At 37.3% G+C, this 20,708-nt stretch overlaps 1 protein-coding gene across 1 annotated transcript in view; it reads left to right on the top strand.

Moving 5' to 3' along the window:
- The first annotated feature begins 1,401 nt into the window (after positions 1–1,401).
- Positions 1,402–20,708, top strand: part of NUP54 (nucleoporin 54) — a 32,751-nt gene continuing 13,444 nt past the window's right edge. Inside the window, exons 1-8 of the mRNA XM_086405305.1 lie at positions 1,402–1,520; positions 5,118–5,201; positions 5,293–5,445; positions 13,260–13,486; positions 15,166–15,353; positions 16,062–16,258; positions 17,957–18,011; positions 18,431–18,524. Coding sequence (XP_086261431.1) covers positions 1,454–1,520; positions 5,118–5,201; positions 5,293–5,445; positions 13,260–13,486; positions 15,166–15,353; positions 16,062–16,258; positions 17,957–18,011; positions 18,431–18,524 — 1,065 coding nt within the window. The 5' untranslated portion in view covers positions 1,402–1,453. The remainder of the gene's footprint in view (positions 1,521–5,117; positions 5,202–5,292; positions 5,446–13,259; positions 13,487–15,165; positions 15,354–16,061; positions 16,259–17,956; positions 18,012–18,430; positions 18,525–20,708) is intronic.

Below are 20,708 nucleotides of genomic sequence, written 5' to 3' on the forward strand. Positions count from 1 at the left end.
GAATTACTTACTCACTTACATTTTCGAAACCCGTAATGGGTTTTATACTGCAAAGTTTTCCTCCACCCCATCTCCTTGCCACCCAGTTCATCTTCTCAGAAAACCAAAGTTATTCATTTTTAAAAACGTAACTTTCCAGGTATATTTTATACAAATATGTGTAATTACATATTCTAGCCCTCTTTTTTTCCCCACCGAAATTGTAGCATACCATATTCAAGGTGTTGTTTATGTAATTTATCTTTGAGATCTTTCTTTTCAGTACACAGAGCTTTACTGTTCCTATTGCATCGCTGAATAGTATTCCTTTGTATGAATGCAACTATTTAGGCAAAACACTGTTTCCAATCATTTGTTATTATAAACAGTGTTGTAACAGATAACCTGTATTCCATTAATTTTGCCAAACAATTTACATTATAAATTCCTGGAAGTAGCATTGCTAGGTCCAAAGACAATTTTAATAGACATATGGCTTTTTTGTTGGTTTTACTTGTATTAAAGTTACAAAAGGACATAGATTTAAGAATCACATAATTCTACAAAGTGTCCACCAAGAATTCTTTTCTCCCTCTACTCTCTTTTTCTAATTTAAATTTATTTTTAAGTGGAGGATAACTGCTTTACAATGTTGTGGTTTCTGCCATACATCAACATAAATCAGTCATAAGTACCGCTATGTTCCCTCCCTATTGAACTTTCCTTCCACCCTACCTACCAAGAATTCTACAAAAAAAAAACCAAAACACCAAAACCTAAATTCCCAAAGGCACTTCTTTCTCCCTTTTTCTCCCCCCGCCCCACCCCCACTATTACCCCATAACTTTAAGTGACTTGGTGCTTGGTGAATGTTCCATTGACTCTCCAAGGGCGTCCTCGGGTAGCTCAAATGGTAAAGAATCTGCCTGCAATGCCGCAGAAATGGGTCCGATCCCTGGGTCGGGAATCCCCTGGAGAAGGGCATGGCAACCCACTCCAGCTTCTTGCCTGGAGAATTCCACGAAGAGCCTACCGGGCTACAGTCCATGGGGTCGCAGAGTCGGATGCGACTTTCACATTGACTTTCCACTACGGAGGAGGATTTAGCTTTCTTTCCTACCCTGTCTTCATTAGACACTGGCATTCAGCCTGCTTGCACATCTTTCCCAAGGGGGCCTCCCAAAAGCCGTTTTTAAAGGCTCTCGGGCGGCAGGTCACAGCAAGCTTCCCGGTATCTCACTTAGGCTGTGAAGCTCCACGCCGGGTGAAGCCACAAGGCTCCCGGAAGCTAGCCGGGCCGGGGGCGTTCCCTCTCCACCCTCCAGCCGCTACGCCTTTCCAGCGTTCCGGCCTCTACGGCTAGGCCAGAAAAGAGGCGGAACTCCCTGGTCGGGAGGCGGTTTCTTCGCCGGATTGAAAAGCGGAGTGCACCGAGTGTCGCGGGAGCAGCACCTTGGTCCCCTGCTCCCGCGACATGGCCTTCAACTTTGGTACTCCGTCTGGCACTTCAGGTACCGCTGCAGCCACCGCGGCTCCCGCGGGTGAGTGACTGCCCCGGATCTTCTCCCGGCGAGGAGGGAGGTCTTCGGTCCGGCCCTTCCGTCCGAGACTCTTCGGCTTGGGGATCCTGGGGTCTCCTGCCCGCGCGGAGACTTTGGGGGCTTCGGAAAAGGGCGGGCGGCAGCCGAGCGGGCGACGGCGGCTCCTGAGGAGGCCACGGGAGGAATGGGGGCCCAACCCCGGTGCTCGCGCGCGCGGGTGGGGCCCCGCAGGCCCCTCTCCTCCTAGGGTTCGTTTCCCGCCATCCGGGAGTCGGGCTCGGAGAGACCCGAGGAGGCTTCTCTCACTCTTTGCCAGAGACCCGTCCTCCCTCCCCTCCCCGCCGCAGCCTCCGGGACTTGGGCGAACTCGTCGAGGGTTTCCCGCTGCTGGGTTCGGCGAGGATCCGGCTGGGGAGCCTGAGGCGCTGCCCTGCGGCTCCCTTGGCCCTGGCCCTTTAGCTTCTCGATGCGGGACTGCAGACTCCTGCCCCTTCCTCCTGTCCCCGCCTCCTAGGCTTTCTTAACTCATGTTGGAGCAAAGTCAGGGTTTGTCTTTGTTCACTTCTATGAAACCTCCTGCAGACTCTTCTAATCCTTATCTTGCTTTCTTTTTCTTTTTTCTTCCCTCTCTCCCCTTTTAAAATTGTTTGTTTCTTTGCCTGCACGCCTATCAGGATTTGGTGGGCTTGAGACTGCCAACTCCACCGCCAGTGGGTTTAATTTTGGGGGTTTCGGATTAACTGCTAATCCTGCAGTGAACTTTAATATTGGGAATTTCGGTGTTTCTACCACCTCGGCGACTCCGTTCAATTTTGGTAACAGTCTGGCAAGTGCAGGTAGATATGCGGGTCGTCTGTGTAACGAATGTTGGGAGCTGGAGTCCAAGAATATTTTGTGGTTCCAGAGTTTGAGAAAGAACAGAGACTTGTTTAATAAGGAAAGGAAAATCATTTCCTAACGTCGAATCAAAAACATTTGTATTAGGTTTTGACTCTTAAAAGATTTGGTTTGGGGAAGTCTTGCAAGTTATTATATAATATTCCTTTGTTAAATTTGCATTTGATTGAGTAGAATATACCTTCCGAGTGATATGAAATTGGAGTGGATTTTTATTTTGAGTGGAATACGTCTTCCAAATTATTAAATATCTCTTCAAAATATAAGTTCAACAGTCAGGCCCGTTTTCCTGGAATTCTTGGACTCCTGCAGTCATTTTTTTTCCCCATTTTTCCTGCATCTTTCATTGGAATTTCATTTGATTGTCTTTGTCTTTCCTGAGAGAAACAAATCTTATACGAACAGCAGCAACCTGTCTTGTTTTTTAATCTGTATAATAATAATAATGTCTTTCTTTAATAAACTGAGCAGATTAGGATACATTTCTGTAAGATAATGTAATTATAGTAAGAATCCCCAGTTCTTTACTGGATTTTTTGAGAAATGACCAGAGCAGTTTAATGTATTTTCAGGTAGCACTGACTTCTAAAATGTAGGCTAGACATCTTTGCACTAAAAAAGATAATTTTGAAGATTTTGTATCTATATAGATCATTTGAAGCTCATTGAAAATTCTGCAAAACACAAACTATAATATGTGTGTCTATATATATATATGAAAAAATTTTAAGTAGGTCTCTGTACCTTGCATACAATGACCCTATAGAAAAGTCTTGTTCTTCAGCTGCTCGTATATGAATTTATTGTTCATATTCTCTAACATATGCCACTTATGCCCATGCCAATTATATGCATTTGGTAATCATGATTTATTCCCTAAGACCTATTTGGAAGTCTGGCATTTTGTGCAGTCACTTGTTACTGCAATGTGAATATGACCTTGGCATTTGATTTGAAAACATTTTTGAAGAATACTTGAGTAATTCCAAAGATTAAACAATCAGTTATCATTAAGGTATATTTAAAGTGATCACATATCACTGTTGTTTGGTATGTTTACTTTTCCTTCTTTGCTTAAAATTGGCACTGGGTAAAACAGAAACATTATTCTGAAATTTGTGTTTCCGAACAAACCCACCCAGCTTGTAACTCAAGAACAATAAATAAACCAGTTGGTATTTGCTTGATTTCATGTTCATTTGGAGTTGTCACTGTTAAGTTTTGAGTTGTGATAACTGTTTTAACTACTTCTATGTACGTTCATTAACTTAGTCTTCAGCAAAGGATTGATTGAAATTCTTGTTTACTTTTTAAATTTTATATCCTGGCAGATCCATTATTATTAATAAGTATTTTTCATATTGTGGAGCATGTTAAGATACCAGTGCTTTTATCGTATAGCCAATTCAGACTATATCTTAGTTTTTCTGTGACACTTAGAAGTAATGAAAAAGATTAGGAACAATATTTAGTATTTTAGGTGATTTTTATCAAAATGTTTGCGGTTTGCAGTACCACAGTAGAATCTGCAAATAAATAGAGTATTTGGTTGTACCTGGATGCAACATGTAGTCTACTCTTGAATAATTTTCCCAGTCAGAATCATATGATGACTATCATGGGCTGTGAGTTTTTTCCTTTTTGTATCTCTTATATTACAGTATTAATGAATCTCTGTCTCTTATGCCAGAAATATATGAGATTGAAAATTAGAATCCCAGAAAGTCTGTAGTATAACTCAGAGAGGACTAATGGTTCAAACATCTGTCTTAAAAGTCTTTTTTGGCAATCTCATTGGTAATCAAATTCTGACAGTAAGGGGAGAAAAAGCAATTTTAGATTGGCTAGCATTCCACTCCACTCATATGTCAAGTTGCATCGGTAAAGATTAATTTTGTCTTTAGATTTATCTGAAAATGAAATTTGTGTATCTGTCAGTTCCCAAACTGTGGTGCAGGGTCTGGTGATGGCTCTGCTCTCCTTTGAGGCCACTACCGCCTTTGATTTTTTTTTTTTTTCCTGTATCTCTTCAAGAGGTAACATTCTTGTTGTATAAAAGTCATTATATTGGTATGTTTAATTTGAAAAGTTGCTTAGTCTTGATGGAGACCAAGTAGAAATGTAAGTTAGAATATAAATTAATTCACCAAAACCAAGGTTGCAAACTGGCAACACAGTCTGCTGATACGATGTTTATCACACTGTCTTAAAAATATTTGAATTAGTTGCAAAAAATTAGTTGAATTCGGGTTTAAAATTATGTAAATTTCACATTTAAAAAATCTAAATTTTTCTATTTCTCTTGGGGAAAATGGGAACATAAAACACTACTCAACTACCATTCTCCTGTAGCAGTCATCTGTTGGAATTTAGGAACTGCTGCCTTTAAAAAAAACTGTCCACATTGATCAGTTCCACCAGTCAGTAAACACCTAGCCTATTTCATTAATATTAACAGCCTGTGTCTTGTAGACATTTGAATTTGCAACCCCTGCTCTAAAAGTACATAGTCATTTTAGTGTACACAAACACTGACTAAATAGGCTTATTAACATGTTTTCTTAGCCATAACTTAATCACCTCTTTAGTTGAAAGGTATATATTGCATTGTGGCAAATACTTACATAATTTGGAAAAGAAATTACCTCGTATGTATTCAAAAATTCTTCATTTCTATTTTATTTATGCTTTTTTAATTAGGTGGGTTTGGAGGATTTGGGACAACGTCTACCACAGCGAGTTCTGCATTCAGCTTTTCTACTCCAGCTAACACAGGCACTACTGGTAAGAAGATATCTTATATCATTTGTAGAAGAAAATGAGCTACAGATCAGATATCTTTTTTAACTTAAAATTGCTAATTTTTCATTCAAAGGATTCTTTGGTAGTACTCAGAACAAAGGTTTTGGATTTGGGACTGGTTTTGGCACGACAACTGGAACTAGTACTGGCTTAGGTACTGGTCTGGGGACTGGACTTGGATTTGGAGGATTTAATACGCAGCAGCAGCAACAGCAGCAACAGACTAGTAAGTACAAGAGGTTTTCATTTTCAGATATGAAACCATAACAACGTAGATAATATTATTTAGTCACTGTTCAAAACATTTGAGTAGATACCTTTTTTGGGGGAGGAGTTATAAATATCATATTCCATAGGATTCCAAAAGCTACTTCTCATGTTCAAATATAATGATAGCAACTGGGGAAAAGACAGATTGGCATGATTATAAGACCTCTGTGTTTAGTGTCATTCTATTAAAGTTTTTGTTGTTCGTAAACATGACACAGGTATGTAAAGCTGTACAGAAATACAGCTTCATGGATTGTTTATAAGATGAATGTCCTTTGTAACCACTGCCCATGTCAGGAGGTGGACCCTAACCAGCCACTTCAGAAACCCTCCACATTCTCCTAGTCGTTTCCCCATCAGAGGAAATAGTTTTGGTTTTTATGTTGATCACTTCCTTACTTTTCTTTATGGTTTTGTTACTCAAGTGTGTGAACAGTATTGTTCACTTTGATTTGTCTTAAATCTCTGTAAGTCCCCCTTTTTAGTTTTCTTTTTTATTTTTCAATTTGTTGATGAAATCAGATCATTTGTCCTATAGAAGTTGACAGTCAGGACTTTATGATTGCATTCCTTTTGTATAGTTAACATACCTTTGTCCTCTGTATTTCTTGTAAATTGGGTTGGATGTAAGGGGTTATTTATATTGATCATTAAGTTTTTTGTTTGCAAGCCTACTTTATAAATAGTGTTATATTTTTTTTATCAAGAGGCATATAATGTCTGATTGTCTCTATTTTTTGTGATGTTACCAGTGGCCATTGGTGATGATTACCAAGATCCATTAATTCATTAGGGGTTGCCAAATGGCATTCCAACTGTGTGCTTCCTTTTCCCTTTATTTGTTGAAATACTTCTGTAAAGAGAAACTTCTCCTCATCTACTATTTGAATAATTATTTCCCTTTATTCCTAACTTTCAAAATAAAGATTTGGTTCCCTATTCTTCTCCAAAGGTAACCTTTTTTTTAAATATCAGGAACTGAAGTATTTAAATTATTTGATATTTTTCAGTCCATTGCTATTTTCCATATTGATATTTAAATTGTTCCATCTTTAGCCAGTGTAAGCCTCTTCAGGTTGGTTCCCAAGTCATGTTGGTACATGTGTAGAATTAGTCTTTGATAACTTCCTTACTAGCTGGTGTGGCAGTATGTTCCAGGGTTATCTTGTATGTATGTATGTATGCTTATATGCTTAGTCACTCAGTTGTGTCCGACTCTTTGTGACCCCATGGACTGTGGCCCACCAGGCTCCTCTGTCCATGAAATTCTCCAAGCAAGGATACTGGAGTGGGTAGCCATTCTTTTCTCCGGGAAATCTTCCTGACCCAGGGATTGAACCTGGGTCTCCTGCATTGTAGGCAGATTCTTTACAACTGAGCCACCAGGGAAGCCCTTTATCTTGTATGGATTAGTATATTTAATTATCACAAGAACTCTATGAAATAGAACTCTTATTACCTCCATTTTATAGATGGAGAGAGATAACTGAGAGAATTGTGCCTTGTCCATACGTCTTCTGAGATGTTGTACCGGAAAACAGATACAGGTTCCTTGACTTCGTCTGTAATGCTCCGTTTGCTTTTCTGCAGTTCGCTACCTCCTAAAATCACTTCTGTTTCATTTTTCTTAGGTGACTTGATTGATTGGCTAGAATTCACTCTACTCAGTCATTGAAGCTTAGTAACTTATTAAATATGAATTTCAAGAATTATTAACCAATAAAATGAAGAAAATAGAATTTTTCATTCTTGTGTTACAATAAAGTAATATATCTTTCTTACTCTCCTCCTGCAACAATAGGAAGTTAGGTAGAAATCCAAATAGTTAAGAAGAAGAAAGGAAAAATGAAGTTTTTTCTTTGTTTCTTGGCATGAAGTCTCTTCAACTATGTTATTATAGTTACACTTATTTGTCTTTGGAAAAACAGGAGTTTGAATCTGGTGGTATTCATTTTCAGAATGGAAAGGGCTCATTCTCCTCTAAGTGTGTGTTGTTAGGTCAAGACTCTGGGTATATAGGGTATATATACTGGGTTTATAAGGTTACTCATAGTCTATAAGGAGATAGAGTAACAAACTTTCAATTAGATTGTCTAATAAACATTCAGTTATAAAAAATATATGTGTGAAAGCACTAAAATACACCATACAAAGTGCTTTGGAATGTAGAGGAAAAGGCGACTCTTAAGGGACTTAGATGGCTGGATAAAGTCAGAAAAGGGTATTCTAGGCAGAGGGACTAACATTGACAAAGGCATGAATGCCTGGCACAGTGTGGTGAATTTGGGACCTGCTGTTGTAAGGAGTTTGAGTTTACTCTGTAAAGATTGTGAAACTTTGCATCATTTTTTAAAAACTCCTGTTTGTACAAGGTGCTTGCTGTCTGATTACACTGCTTCTGATATGCCTAATCTCGGTTATCTGCTGAGTTCCTGGACAGTACTTATTCATTGAACACTTTGGCAGCTGGCTCTGAGTTTTGCTGAGTGGCTCAGTCAGTAAAGCATCTGCTTGCAGTGCAGGAGACCTGGGTTCAATTCCTGGATCAGGAAGTTCCCCTGAAGAAAGAAATGGCAACCCACTCAGTATTCTTGCCTGGAGAATCCCATGGACAGGGGAACCGGGCAGGCTATAATTTATGGGATCGCAAGAGTTGGACACCACTTAGCGCTATCTTCTTCTTCTGAGTTTTGCTTTTCGACTTGTGCTGTCAATCTGAGTTATTTTAGCATTCACGTACGTATGTACTCAGACAGTCATACCAGCGTTTTAGTCCGAAGACCTCCATTTCACTTTAGCCACAATTCTTACCTTGGACTTTGGCAACATCTGAAACTGTTCTAATTCCATAATTCACTAATGTAAACATCCCACAACCTTTGCTCTTTAAGCCTACCTTGTCAGGTACTTTCAACATAGCTGTTTTTAGACCTTGTTTTGATGTTTAGACCACTGACACTTTCTACACTTAATCACCTCCTTCACTGTTCTTTCTTACTAGCTTAAGAGTCCTTGTCCTTCCATTTCAGTCACTCTTACCAAGATGCTAAACTTTCTTATCCTTGTATCACGTTTCCCTGAAAGAACAAGATGAAGCCTGTGTAAGCCCGGTATCTATTTAGATACTGCTTGAAAAAATCATACAGTACAGGAGATTGAATAGTACCTCCAAATTGTTAATCACCAACCCAAGTTGGGCCCTCAACATTGCTTGGTAATCCTGTGAGGTTTCTATTTTCAGATTATTCTCTTGCTTTCTATAAGTTATTTTCAACCTTTATTCTCTTCAAATCTCAAATTCTCTGTTCTCACTTTTAGCAGATGGCCTCGACCTCTACTTCAGGGAGAAAACAAAAGCTCTCATTGTAATTCCTTCAGCTGCCCATTGCCAAATCTAGTTTATCTCCCTCTGTATCCATTCTTTTCTCTTTGCACCTGTGCTTTGGATCTCATATCCTCCCACCTTCTGCGGCCCCTTGTGCTGTGGATTATTTTTCCCAGCAACCCCTTGCCCCATTCCACCTCTTACTCCCCACCAAAAAAAAGTCTTCAACTTCTCTATCCAAGGATTATTCTCATCACATTTAAACAGTCTGAAATTTCTTTTTTTTCTTTTAACAGTGAAAACAAAACAACTTTTATTTCACATCTCACTTCAGCTATTGCTGCCTATCACTCTCTTCTCCCCTTCATAATCTACTTGGAACAGATGTAAAAGAATGAGATCCCCCGCTGCTATCTTCTGTTACCTCTTAGACTACACTGTTTGGTTTCTAAATTCTTTCTTTACCCATTCAAGTGTGTGTGTTAGTTGATCAGTTGTGTCTGACTCTTTGCAACCTCCTGGACTGTAACCCACCAGGTTCCTCTGTCCACGGAATTCTTCAGGCAATAATACTGGAGTGGCTATTATATCCCCTTCTCCAGGGGATCTTCCTGACCCAGCGATCGAACCCTGGTCTCCCACATTGCAGGCAGATTCTTTGCCATCTGAGCCGTCAGAGAAGCCCAGTCAAGTAATTAAGGTCATTAATCTCTCAAATCCACTGAACATCCACTGTTCTTAAATTGTGAAAAAGTCTAACATACACTTATTTTACTGCTTTACTGTACTTTTCTCTTTAAAACCATGGAGTCATTCCAACTCACAACTCCTTGGTATCATCTAATACCCAGGTCTTAATCAGATTTCCCCTTATGTCTCAGTAAAGTTTTCTTCAGTTGGCTTGTTGAAATCATGATCCAAAGTCACACATTTACTTTCTTGTTATGTCTGTTAGTATAGAGAATTCTTTTTAGTATAGATAGTTTCTTACTTAAGGTTTCTTTCTTTTTTTTTTAACCTGGCTCATGAATTGTTGAAGAAATTGAACCAGTTGTGCTGTGAAATATCCCCTATTCTACATTTCTTTGTTTCCTCGTAGAATCATTTAACTTTATGCCCCATATTTCTGGTGAATGAAGTTAGCTTTTAGGTAATAAAGAATTAAGTTTGACTTTTTAGCATGAATACTCTGCAGGTGGTGCTGTGTGCTTCCTGTTAAGAGGCTGTCTCCTTTAGAGATGCTAAGATTGACCAGTTGGTTCAGGTGGTGAGAGCTGATCTATAAAGTTCCCCATCATTCTTAACGTAATGCGCTCATTAATTGATGGTCATCGCCTCCATCGTTTACTTTATTAGGAGTTGCAGAATGGTGACTTTCTAATTCTGCCCTGTCTTCCACACTGAAATTCTTCTGTAAAAGGAGTTTTTCTTTATCCCTTTTCCCCACAAGACTGCTTGGTCACCCTGAAATAGAATTTGTATAGGAAAGGCATAATAAATTCTTTCTTTTTAATTGATAATATTTGTAAGAAGTTTTTGGTTCTTGATTATGTCCAGTGGTATCCAAGGAGTTGAGAGTTTTCTAAATTTTTTACTTTTACTTTTAAAAATTATCATTTTGAATGCATGAGATTAATAAATTGGATATGTTTGAGTTGGTTACATTCATTATTCTTTTTGATGCTGAGATTGTCACATTTTTGGCCTGTGTGAGCCCCCAGCTTCAGTTATAGTCTGATCTTTTTTTTCTCCTACCCTCTTGTTTAGTAGTCCATATTCCTTTTGCCAGCTCATCTTCCCCTCTTCTTTGACACATAGATTTGCATATGCTGTTATTCTTTGCTGCTACCCCTGGCCTGGCTGACTACTTCTTTTAGACCTTAGCTGAAGTTCTAATGGAGTAGCCTTCTCTTGACCCTCCTGCCCCAGGCTTGATTAGCTCCCTCATTTAGGACTCTCAGGGCCTCTACTTCTTTTTTTTTTTTTTTTAACACACTGTTCTGTGCTATGCTTAGTTGCTCCGTCATGTCCGACTCCTTGTGACCCCATGGACTGTAGCCCGCCAGGCTCCCCCGTCCATGGGGATTCTCCAGGCCAGAACACTGGAGTGGGCCGCCATGCCCTCCTCCAGGGGATCTTCCCAACCCAGGGATTGAACCCAGGTCTCCTGCACCATTCTATCTTTTCAGGGCAGGGCCCTCATGCTATTGAAAATCTTCAGCTTTCATGGAATACATATCCTCCTTGAAAAACTATTCTCCCTTAGATTTCCTGACAATATAGTCTCCTGGTTTTATATATCATACATATATGTTAATACATACTTTCATTTATTCTTGCACCATGTATTCATTCAACAAGTATTTACTGAATACTTCCTAAGTGTCAGACAGAGAGGCAAAAACTAAGGATATGGTGGTAAACAAGACTTGCCTCTCTGTCTGACACTTAGGAAGTATTCAGTAAATACTTGTTGAATGAATACATGGTGCAAGAATAAATGAAAGTATGTATTAACATATATGTATGATATATAAAACCAGGAGACTATATTGTCAGGAAATCTAAGGGAGAATAGTTTTTCAAGGAGGATATGTATTCCATGAAAGCTGAAGATTTTCAATAGCATGAGGGCCCTGCCCTGAAAAGATAGAATGGTGTGAGAAGTCTAATATGGTAAGGCTTTCAAAGAATCTATTAGATTTTGTTATTTGTGTTTCTCAAATGCCTACTCGCTAGTGCACTCTGAGTAGACTAGTGTGGTTGGAATCCAATGTAAAGTGTAGATTAGTACAGATTATAGTTTGCTAATCTTACTTAAAAACTGAGGATGATAAAGCCTAGGGATTTTTTGTTAGAGGCTACAGAGAGCTTATAGTAAATCAGTATTCAAGTCTTCTGGCTTCTCGTCCACTTCTTTTCCATTTTCATAAATGCCCATTTGGGAATTAATAATACTCATGTGGAGGGTAACAGCAGCCTCTCTTTAGCCCTGTAGAAGGCCCACTGGCCTTGTGGTACTTACAATCTTTAGAGCTGAAGGAAAACTTAAATGTCATCCAATATAGTGGTCCTAAAACTTGGGTCATTTTGGTATTCATGATTTTTCTTTTAGCTACATACTATTTGTATTCTTGTTAAGTAATTTTCTTTAAATCAATTTACTTTTAAACATTAAATGTGTTTATTTTGAAAGAAAAGTTAATACTACTGCTACAAATGGAAAACCAGTATCACTTGCTATAAAGAAACAATAATTGAACTTAAGTCCACAGAAAATATAATAGTGTGAATTCTAGCTTGATACCTTTGCTTAAGCTCTTGAGTCTTAGATTTGTTCGCCCCTTTGTTACAAAGTGAGATAAGCAGATGACATGAGATGACAATTATATATATAATTAATTAAAAGAAGTTTTTGTTATATGATTTACTTCATTTAGTGATTCCACTATTGCTTGACATCTATAGTTTCATGTACCAAGGTTATTTCCTTATCTAGCACTCTGGAAATACTGATCTAACAACTCAGCCCTTCTTTAAATTGTAACACGGGGTAAGTGACTTGTCTAAAGTTACACAGCCAGCTAAAGCTTTAGCTTAGGATTTGTCCATTTGTTGATTTTTTTTCACTATATATTTCTTTGCACTAAGAAAATGAAATTGTTTATTAAGCTGATATTACATGACATTGATATAATTATTCTTTTTGCTTATTTTGTGTCCTCCAATTTGTATATATTGTATAAATATAACAGTAGTAAATGTTGTTTTAAAAAATAATTCTGCAACTTCACAGACTTTAACCTTTTTTTGGTGTGGGTCTAGTATTAATTCATGAATCTAATTTGTGTCTAATGGAACTGGTTGCATTAAGATGATATTAGACATGCCACTTTGACATTATAAAGATTGTCCTAGCATATTAGTTTTCTATTATTGCCGTAGCTAAATGTCACAAGCTTTATAACTTAAAACATACTACCTTACAGTTCTGGAGATCAGAAAACCAGAAAAAACTTTCACTGAGCTAAAATCAAGGCACTGAGAAGACTGCATTACTTCTGGAGGCTCTGGGAGAGAATCCATTCCCTTGCCTTGTCCAGCTTCTGGAGTCCACATTTCTTGGCTTATAGCTCCTTTCCCCATCTTCAAAGCTAGCAGCATAGCATCTGCAAATCTCACTTTGACTCTGACCTTCCTCTTCCCTTTTAAGGATGCTTATATTATGTTGAACTCACTCTGATAATCCAGGATGGTCTCAGCTTAATTAATTGAATCATGTCTGCAAAGTCCCTTTCTCTGTGCAAGGTAACATATTTACAGGTTCTGGGGATTAAGATGTGGATCTTTTGGGGTGAGGTGGTGGGGTTTATTCTGCTAACTGTATCTAGCATCTGAATTGATTGATTAAAAAAAAAAAAACTAATTGGGGGCTAAATTTTTAGCATTAGGTGGTCTCTTCAGTCAGCCTACACAAGCTCCTGCCCAGTCCAACCAGCTGATAAATACTGCAAGTGCCCTTTCTGCTCCAACACTACTGGGAGATGAGAGAGATGCTATTTTGGCAAAATGGAATCAACTACAAGCCTTCTGGGGAACAGGAAAAGGATATTTCAACAATAACATTCCACCCGTGGAATTCACACTAGAAAATCCCTTTTGCCGGTTTAAGGTATTGATACTGCTTTTGATCATCACTTGAAGAGTGTATGAGAGAATGTGATATTTGGGTTAAAGTAATACTAAGGAAACAATTGCTTGGTGTTTTTTTTTTAGTACTTGGTGAACATGGTACAGTAACAACACTTTGGTTTTAAAAGTACAGAAATATGAAATTGAGATAAAATTGAGTAATTTCTTATGTATGTGTGATTGAGATGGCTAGGATATGACTGAAGAAAAGTGTGACTAGAGTGTCGTTTTTAACAGGAAAAAAATGTTAAATGGTCTGCTTGGCACCTGTAAAGGGGAGACCCAAAACTAGAATTCAGCTGGATGTGAAAGCCATTACAACAATATGGTCCATTTTCTTTGTTCTGATTCCATGCCTACCAAACAACTTTCTTGTTTGAATTTAACTTCTTAGACATTCTGCTCGTCAGTCAGTGAGAGTACTTAGGTCAGCTTGGTGATGTATTTTTCATAAAAAATTAGCGTATTACAGTTCAGTTTACGTGGCAATCCAAGGAAAGTTTAATTTCGCTCCCTAGGTTAATGTTGTTCCTGGGAAACAGGATTACATTTTAAAATTTTTTACATTTTTAAATACATTTTAAAATTTTTAAATTTAAAATATTACATTTTAAATAATTACAAAGAAAGTTTCTCTTTGTAATTATGTGATCTTAGAGCACAGATTGGTGGAAAGAATCATTACATATTCCCATATTCTTCAAGTTTTGTTGGCCTATGTCAGCCTCTTAAACCTAATCATTGTGTATATAAGTCGGTGTTTGGAATTGCAAGGCTGAAAATTAGACCTTTGAACATGGCTAAACAACAAAAAGGGACCAACCTATCTTGTTAGAGAATATCTCTATCTCATCTCTCTGCAAAAAGAAAGTATGTCTTTTGAGTGTATATAGTTGAAAATTTAATATTAAGAGATATGTAGTAGACATAGGTTGAATATAACAATTTAATTTTTTTATAATTGCTATATTAATATACATATGGTAAAATGCATAGTGAAGTAGTCTAAAGTGAGTTTAGATTCTTTTTTAAAAATTGCATTATAAATGATGACAAAAGAGAAAAAAGACTTATGTCTAAAAGAATAATTCTAAAAAAGTATAGTTTGTCATATTTAATAAATTATGTAAACAGCTAATGTGTTCTATATTACATGAAACCATAAAATAATGTAGACATTCTTTGTAGCATTTATAAGTTGATGGTATTATTATGGTACTTTAAAAGTATTTATTTAGTAAATCATTTCTTTATATGTCTTTAAACTTTGCTTAAATTCCATGAGTCAGATAGATAGTAAAAAGTAAGTTACATTTGATCCATGACTTTGGCAGTCGTATTTATGGCATGCAGAATTGTTTCCACAGTGTTCAGAAACACCCAACAATGGGTATCAGTTTTCAGAGGAGAAAGCTATTTAGTTACTCTGTAGGAGAGAAAATTTTAATTTCACTCTCTATGTTATTCTTGGGTAAGAAAGTTTCTCTTTGTAATCTTGTGACCTCCTAGGGCACAGAGTGGCGGGAGGAATCATTACATAGTTCCTTCGTTACCAGACATTAAGCTGTTTTTCCCATTTTAGCAGATAGTAAGCTGTTAATATTAAACACTTGATTTGAGATCTGTACATGTTTTTGATATTGTTTTGTCATTCCACAGGCTGTAGGTTATAGTTGCATGCCCAATAATAAAGATGAAGATGGGCTAGTGGTTTTAGTTTTCAACAAAAAAGAAACAGATATTCGAAGCCAGCAACAGCAATTGGTAGAATCATTGCATAAAGTTTTGGGAGGAAACCAGACCCTTACTGTAAACGTAGAGGGTATTAAAACATTGCCAGATGATCAGTAAGTATACATTAAATGTTCTATTTGTTTCTGTGTACCTTGGCTCAAAAAGAGTGATCAACAACACAACAAAAACAGTGTTTTTGTTGTTAAAGCACACATTAAATCTCAAAGCAGAATGTTATTTCTTAGCTAGTGATTCTTCAGTATTTATAGAAACATTTATTTAAAAGTCTTTTTCTTAATCTTGGGTTTCTTAACTTATTAGATGCTAATAATTTCTTTGATTTTTCCTTTAGAAACAGGAGGAAACATAATCGTGGCTGTGTGCAAATCAGGGGCCACAAAGATGTTACTGCAGTGTTTTAACTGATGACTGTTCATGTTCATTCATGGATAAATACTAACTTCCCTTGTCCTGTGTATAATTGTCATACTTAGTGGCAAGACATTTGCTTTAGAATATTTTGGGTTAGAAGAATTATTAGTGAGATATAGGAACTGAAATCAGATTTTACTTTTTGTTCTATAAACTGCAATGAAGCAACCATTAAGTTTCAACAGAATCTCCAAAGTATTTCTTGATTCTGGTGGGGAAAAAAAATTAAAATAGGACTTGCAGCTAAACATACCTTTACAGATAACATCTTATTTGTCTGTCTCATTTCTGAATTCAGCTAGCACCCTTCTAAAGTCACATACTGCGTTAATATTTGTGGCTGTGAGTTATATGCTCCGTATTTTATAACTTGGTTATCTTTCCCCCAGGACAGAAGTTGTCATTTATGTTGTTGAACGTTCTCCAAATGGTACTTCGAGAAGAGTTCCAGCTACAACATTGTATGCCCATTTTGAACAAACCAATATTAAAACACAATTGCAGCAACTTGGTGTAACCCTTTCTATGACTAGAACAGAGCTTTCTCCTGCACAGATCAAACAGCTTTTACAGAATCCTCCTGCTGGTATGTCTCCAGAGTCATGGGGTTGAGGAAATGAAAAGTTTGGAAATACATGCTTCCTCTATTTGGGGAGCTGTTGCTTGGTTATTAATGTTAATGAAACCAGTGTCAGCCTATCACGTCTGCTTATTTGGGACGTAGGTTTGAATGTTCTTATTGTACTTATTCATTTATTTAATTTTTTGTATTGTATAGCTAATTATGTTTGTTAGAAATTTTGTTGGGCAGTGATGAACTAAAGGAAAATAGCCCATAATCCATCTACCCAAAGATAATTCAGTCTTAATATTTTATTTTTGTTTAGCTTATGTCTTATTTTAACTGAGTATTCAGGTAAAACCTGAATGTGTTCTCACTGTAAAAGATTCCAGATGGCATATCTCAACTGACTGAGTGACAGATCTTTACCTCTTCCGCAGAAGTAACTACTATTAATAACTTATTGAACTTTATCAATCCTTTATCTGTGATTTTAATGTAAGCATTTCTGTCTATATTTATATATAAAGTCCTTGAAAAAGGAATTCTGAACTACACATTTACTACAACCTGCCTTTCTGCTTATAGTATTCCTTAATGCTTTCCATGTCAGTACATAAAGATAAATCTTACTCTTTTTAAAAAACTGCGTGGAATACTGTGGATGTACCTTACTGGATTTAACCTCTAGGCTATTTCTACCTTTGCACTATTATAAACTATGTAACAGTTAACCTCCTTGTAAACTTGTCTTAAAATGCACAGCAATGTATTTTTTTTAAGAATAGATTCCTGGTAGTGAAATTTTCAAGTCCAGATTATGTATACAGTCAGCCCTCTGTATCCGGGGCTCCACATCTGCACCTTCAACTAACCACAGGTCCAAAACAGGAAATAAATTTTAGGAAGTTCCAAAAAAACAAAACTTGAATTGCTGTACCTTGGCAGCTATTTTCATAGCATTTCATTGTATTAGGTATTATAAGTAACGCACAAGTGATTTAAAGTGTATGGTAGGATGGGTGTAGGTTATATGCAAATATTATTAATACTATACCCTTTCTTACAAGGGACTTGAGCATCTGCAGGGAGTGGGGTGGGTCCTGAACCCCACCCTCTGCAGATATCAGAGGGTCGGCAGTACTTTATGTATTGTTCTTAGGTACTGCCAAATTGCCCTCCAGAGCAAGTTCAGCCATTTACATTCATAATAGGAATGTGTTACTTTTCCTCACATTTTTTATTTTTCTAATGTTTTCTCATTCTGCTCTATTTTTGCCAACAATGGAGATAATCAGTCTCTTTAATTTTTCCACTCTTTTGGCAAAAAGTTAATACTTACTTTCATTTGCATTTCCCTATTACTAAAGTTGACCAGCTTTTTGTATATTAGCCACATTTATAATATTTGTGAATTACCTATTCATGTTCTTTGCCCATTTTCTATTTAATTTTTTGTCTTTGTGATTTAGAGGAGCTCTTCCTATATTCTGGAGATTAATCTATTATCCTATTATAGATACTTGCTTTTGAGGTACTTTTTTTTTTTTTAAGCTGTATCCTACAAAACAATTTTTTGTTCTTGTTATGGTCATATTTGACAATCATTTTTCATTATAGATTTTAGGTTTTGTGTCTCACTTTAGGAGGGCCTTTCCCATACAAATATTATAAAAATGGGAAATAGTTCCTTTTAGAAAAAATATTTCTTTTTTATGGTAGGTGTTGATCCTATTATCTGGGAACAAGCCAAGGTGGATAACCCTGATTCTGAAAAGTAAGTGTATCTTCATCTTGTTTTTATATACAGACTAATATTTACTACCAGGGAAGCAGATGCAAGCTGTTAACTATAATTCTTACATTTAAAGTGAGTTTATCTTCCTTTTCATTCTTTTTTAAAGAATGCTGATTATAATCAGGCCACATCGTGTGGCGAAAAGATTAAAATCTGAGTCATAGTGCCCTAATTATATATGTGCATTTAATACTGCAGATTTTGACCACACTGTATTTCCTCACTCATAAAATCAGATTGGATGAAATCTCTGTGGTGTAACACTTGATTTCATAGTCATAGATCTGCCTTTTAACCCTAGAAATGTAAATTACAGGAATGTTATTATGAAAACCTTACCTTGTATTTTGTAATAATATAGGCTTTGGTCTGAAAATTGACTATTTGTGTTTCTTCAGGTTAATTCCTGTACCAATGGTGGGTTTCAAAGAACTTCTTCGAAGACTGAAGGTTCAAGATCAGATGACTAAGCAGCATCAGACCAGATTAGATGTAAGGATCTAGCTTCGTTCTCTGGGCCTAGGAGTAGTAGAGGGTTACAGACCTTGGTTCTTACCATGTGTTTTAGTTACTGTTTTGTCTTACGAGAAACAGTATAGTGTATACTACAAATTAACAATTATACTTTTACACAACTTATTTATAGAGCCTCCAAAAATCATGTAAATCTGATTTAACAATGAGTTTAGAATTGTTGACTTTAGCAAATAGACTTATTGATTCTTTGGCTGGAATTGAAAAGATTATTTTATTAAACACTTTTATTTATGGGGCCTTATAAAAATGAGGGCTACAATTATGATTGTGTTGTCATAGTACATTATAATCATAGGTTAACGAAGCAAATTTTAAATTACTGAATGCTTAAATCTTAACATTTTTAAAGTAGACTTTTGTAATCAAATGCTTAAAGGTTCTAGAGGTCACCTCCAAGTCCTCTTATGTGAAACTCCTAATTAGATATTCATTCAGACTCTATTTGAGTAATGAAGCGCTTCTGTTTTATGAAGCAACCCATTTCTTTGTCAGCTCACTGATTGATGCTGGTTCTCTTTCTTACATTGACTCAAAATCTGTCTTACTATAATTTATATCCATTTTCTCAGGCATGCTTTGTAGGTAACCACTATGTTTCTATGACATCCCTATAGATATTTGAACATCATGATCATTTTTTTCTTCTTAGTATTTTATCTGGCTAAAAATTCCAACATGGTTTTTGAATGTTACATGATACCCAGGCCTTATCTTAGACTCCGTCAGTTCAGTTCAGTTGCTCAGTCGTGTCCGACTCTTCGCAACCCCATGAATTGCAGCACGCCAGGCCTCCCTGTCCATCCCAACTCCTGGACTTCACCCAAACTCAGGTACATCAGGTCGGTGATAGCATCCAGCCATCTCATCCTCTGTCATCCCCTTTTCCTCCTGCCCCCAATCCCTCCCAGCATCAGGGTCTTTTCCAATGAGGCAACTCTTCCCATGAGGTGGCCAAAGTATTGGAGTTTCAGCCTCAGCATCAGTCCTTCTAATGAACACCCAGGACTGGTCTCCTTTAGGATGGACTGGTTGGATCTCCTTGCAGTCCAAGGGACTCTCAAGAGTCTTCTCCAACACCACAGTTCAAAAGCATCAATTCTTTGGTGCTCAGCTTTCTTCACAGTCCAACTCTTAGATCCATACATGACCACTGGAAAAACCATAGCCTTGACTAGACGGACATTTGTTGGCAAAGTAATGTCTTTGCTTTTGAATATGCTATCTAGGTCGGTCATAACTTTCCTTCCAAGGAGTAAGCATCTTTTAATTTCATGGCTGCAGTCACCATCTGCAGTGATTTGGGAGCCCAGAAAAATAAAGTCTGACACTGTTTCCACTGTTTGCCCATCTATTTCCCATATAGTGATGGGACCAGATGCCATAATCTTAGTTTTCTGAATGTTGAGTTTAAGCCAACTTTTTCACTCTCCTCTTTCACTTTCATCAAGAGGCTTTTTAGTTCCTCTTCACTTTCTGCCATAAGGGTGGTGTCATCTGCATATCTGAGGTTATTGATATTTCTCCCGGCAATCTTGATTCCAGCTTGTGCTTCTTCCAGTCCAGCATTTCTCATGATGTACTCTGCGTATAAGTTAAATAAGCAGGGTGACAATATACAGCCTTGACGTGCTCCTTTTCCTATTTGGAACCAGTCTGTTGTTCCATGTCCAGTTGTAACTGTTGCTTCCTGACCTGCATACAAATTTCTCAAGAGGGAGGTCAGGTGGTCTGGTATTCCCATCTCTTTCAGAATTTTCCACAGTTTATTGTGATCCACACAAAGGCTTTGGCGTAGTCAATAAAGCAGAAATAGATGTTTTTCTGGAACTCTTTTGCTTTTTCCATGATCCAGCAGATGTTGGCAATTTGATCTCTGGTTCTCTGCCTTTTCTAAAACCAGCTCGAACATCTGGAAGTTCACGGTTCACGTATTGCTGAAGCCTGGCTTGGAGAATTTTGAGCATTACTTGACTAGTGTGTGAGATGAGTGCAATTGTGCGGTGGTTTGAGCATTCTTTGGCATTGCCTTTCTTTGGGATTGGAATGAAAAGTGACCTTTTCCAGTCCTGTGGCCACTGCTAGTTTTCCAAATTTGCTGGCATATTGAGTGCAGCACTATCACAGCATCATCTTTCAGGA

The sequence above is a fragment of the Bos grunniens genome, chromosome 6, assembly GCF_055505025.1.
Source record: "Bos grunniens cultivar Pamir isolate PY7600 chromosome 6, Bosgru_T2T1.0, whole genome shotgun sequence".
Classification (NCBI taxonomy): domain Eukaryota; kingdom Metazoa; phylum Chordata; class Mammalia; order Artiodactyla; family Bovidae; genus Bos; species Bos grunniens.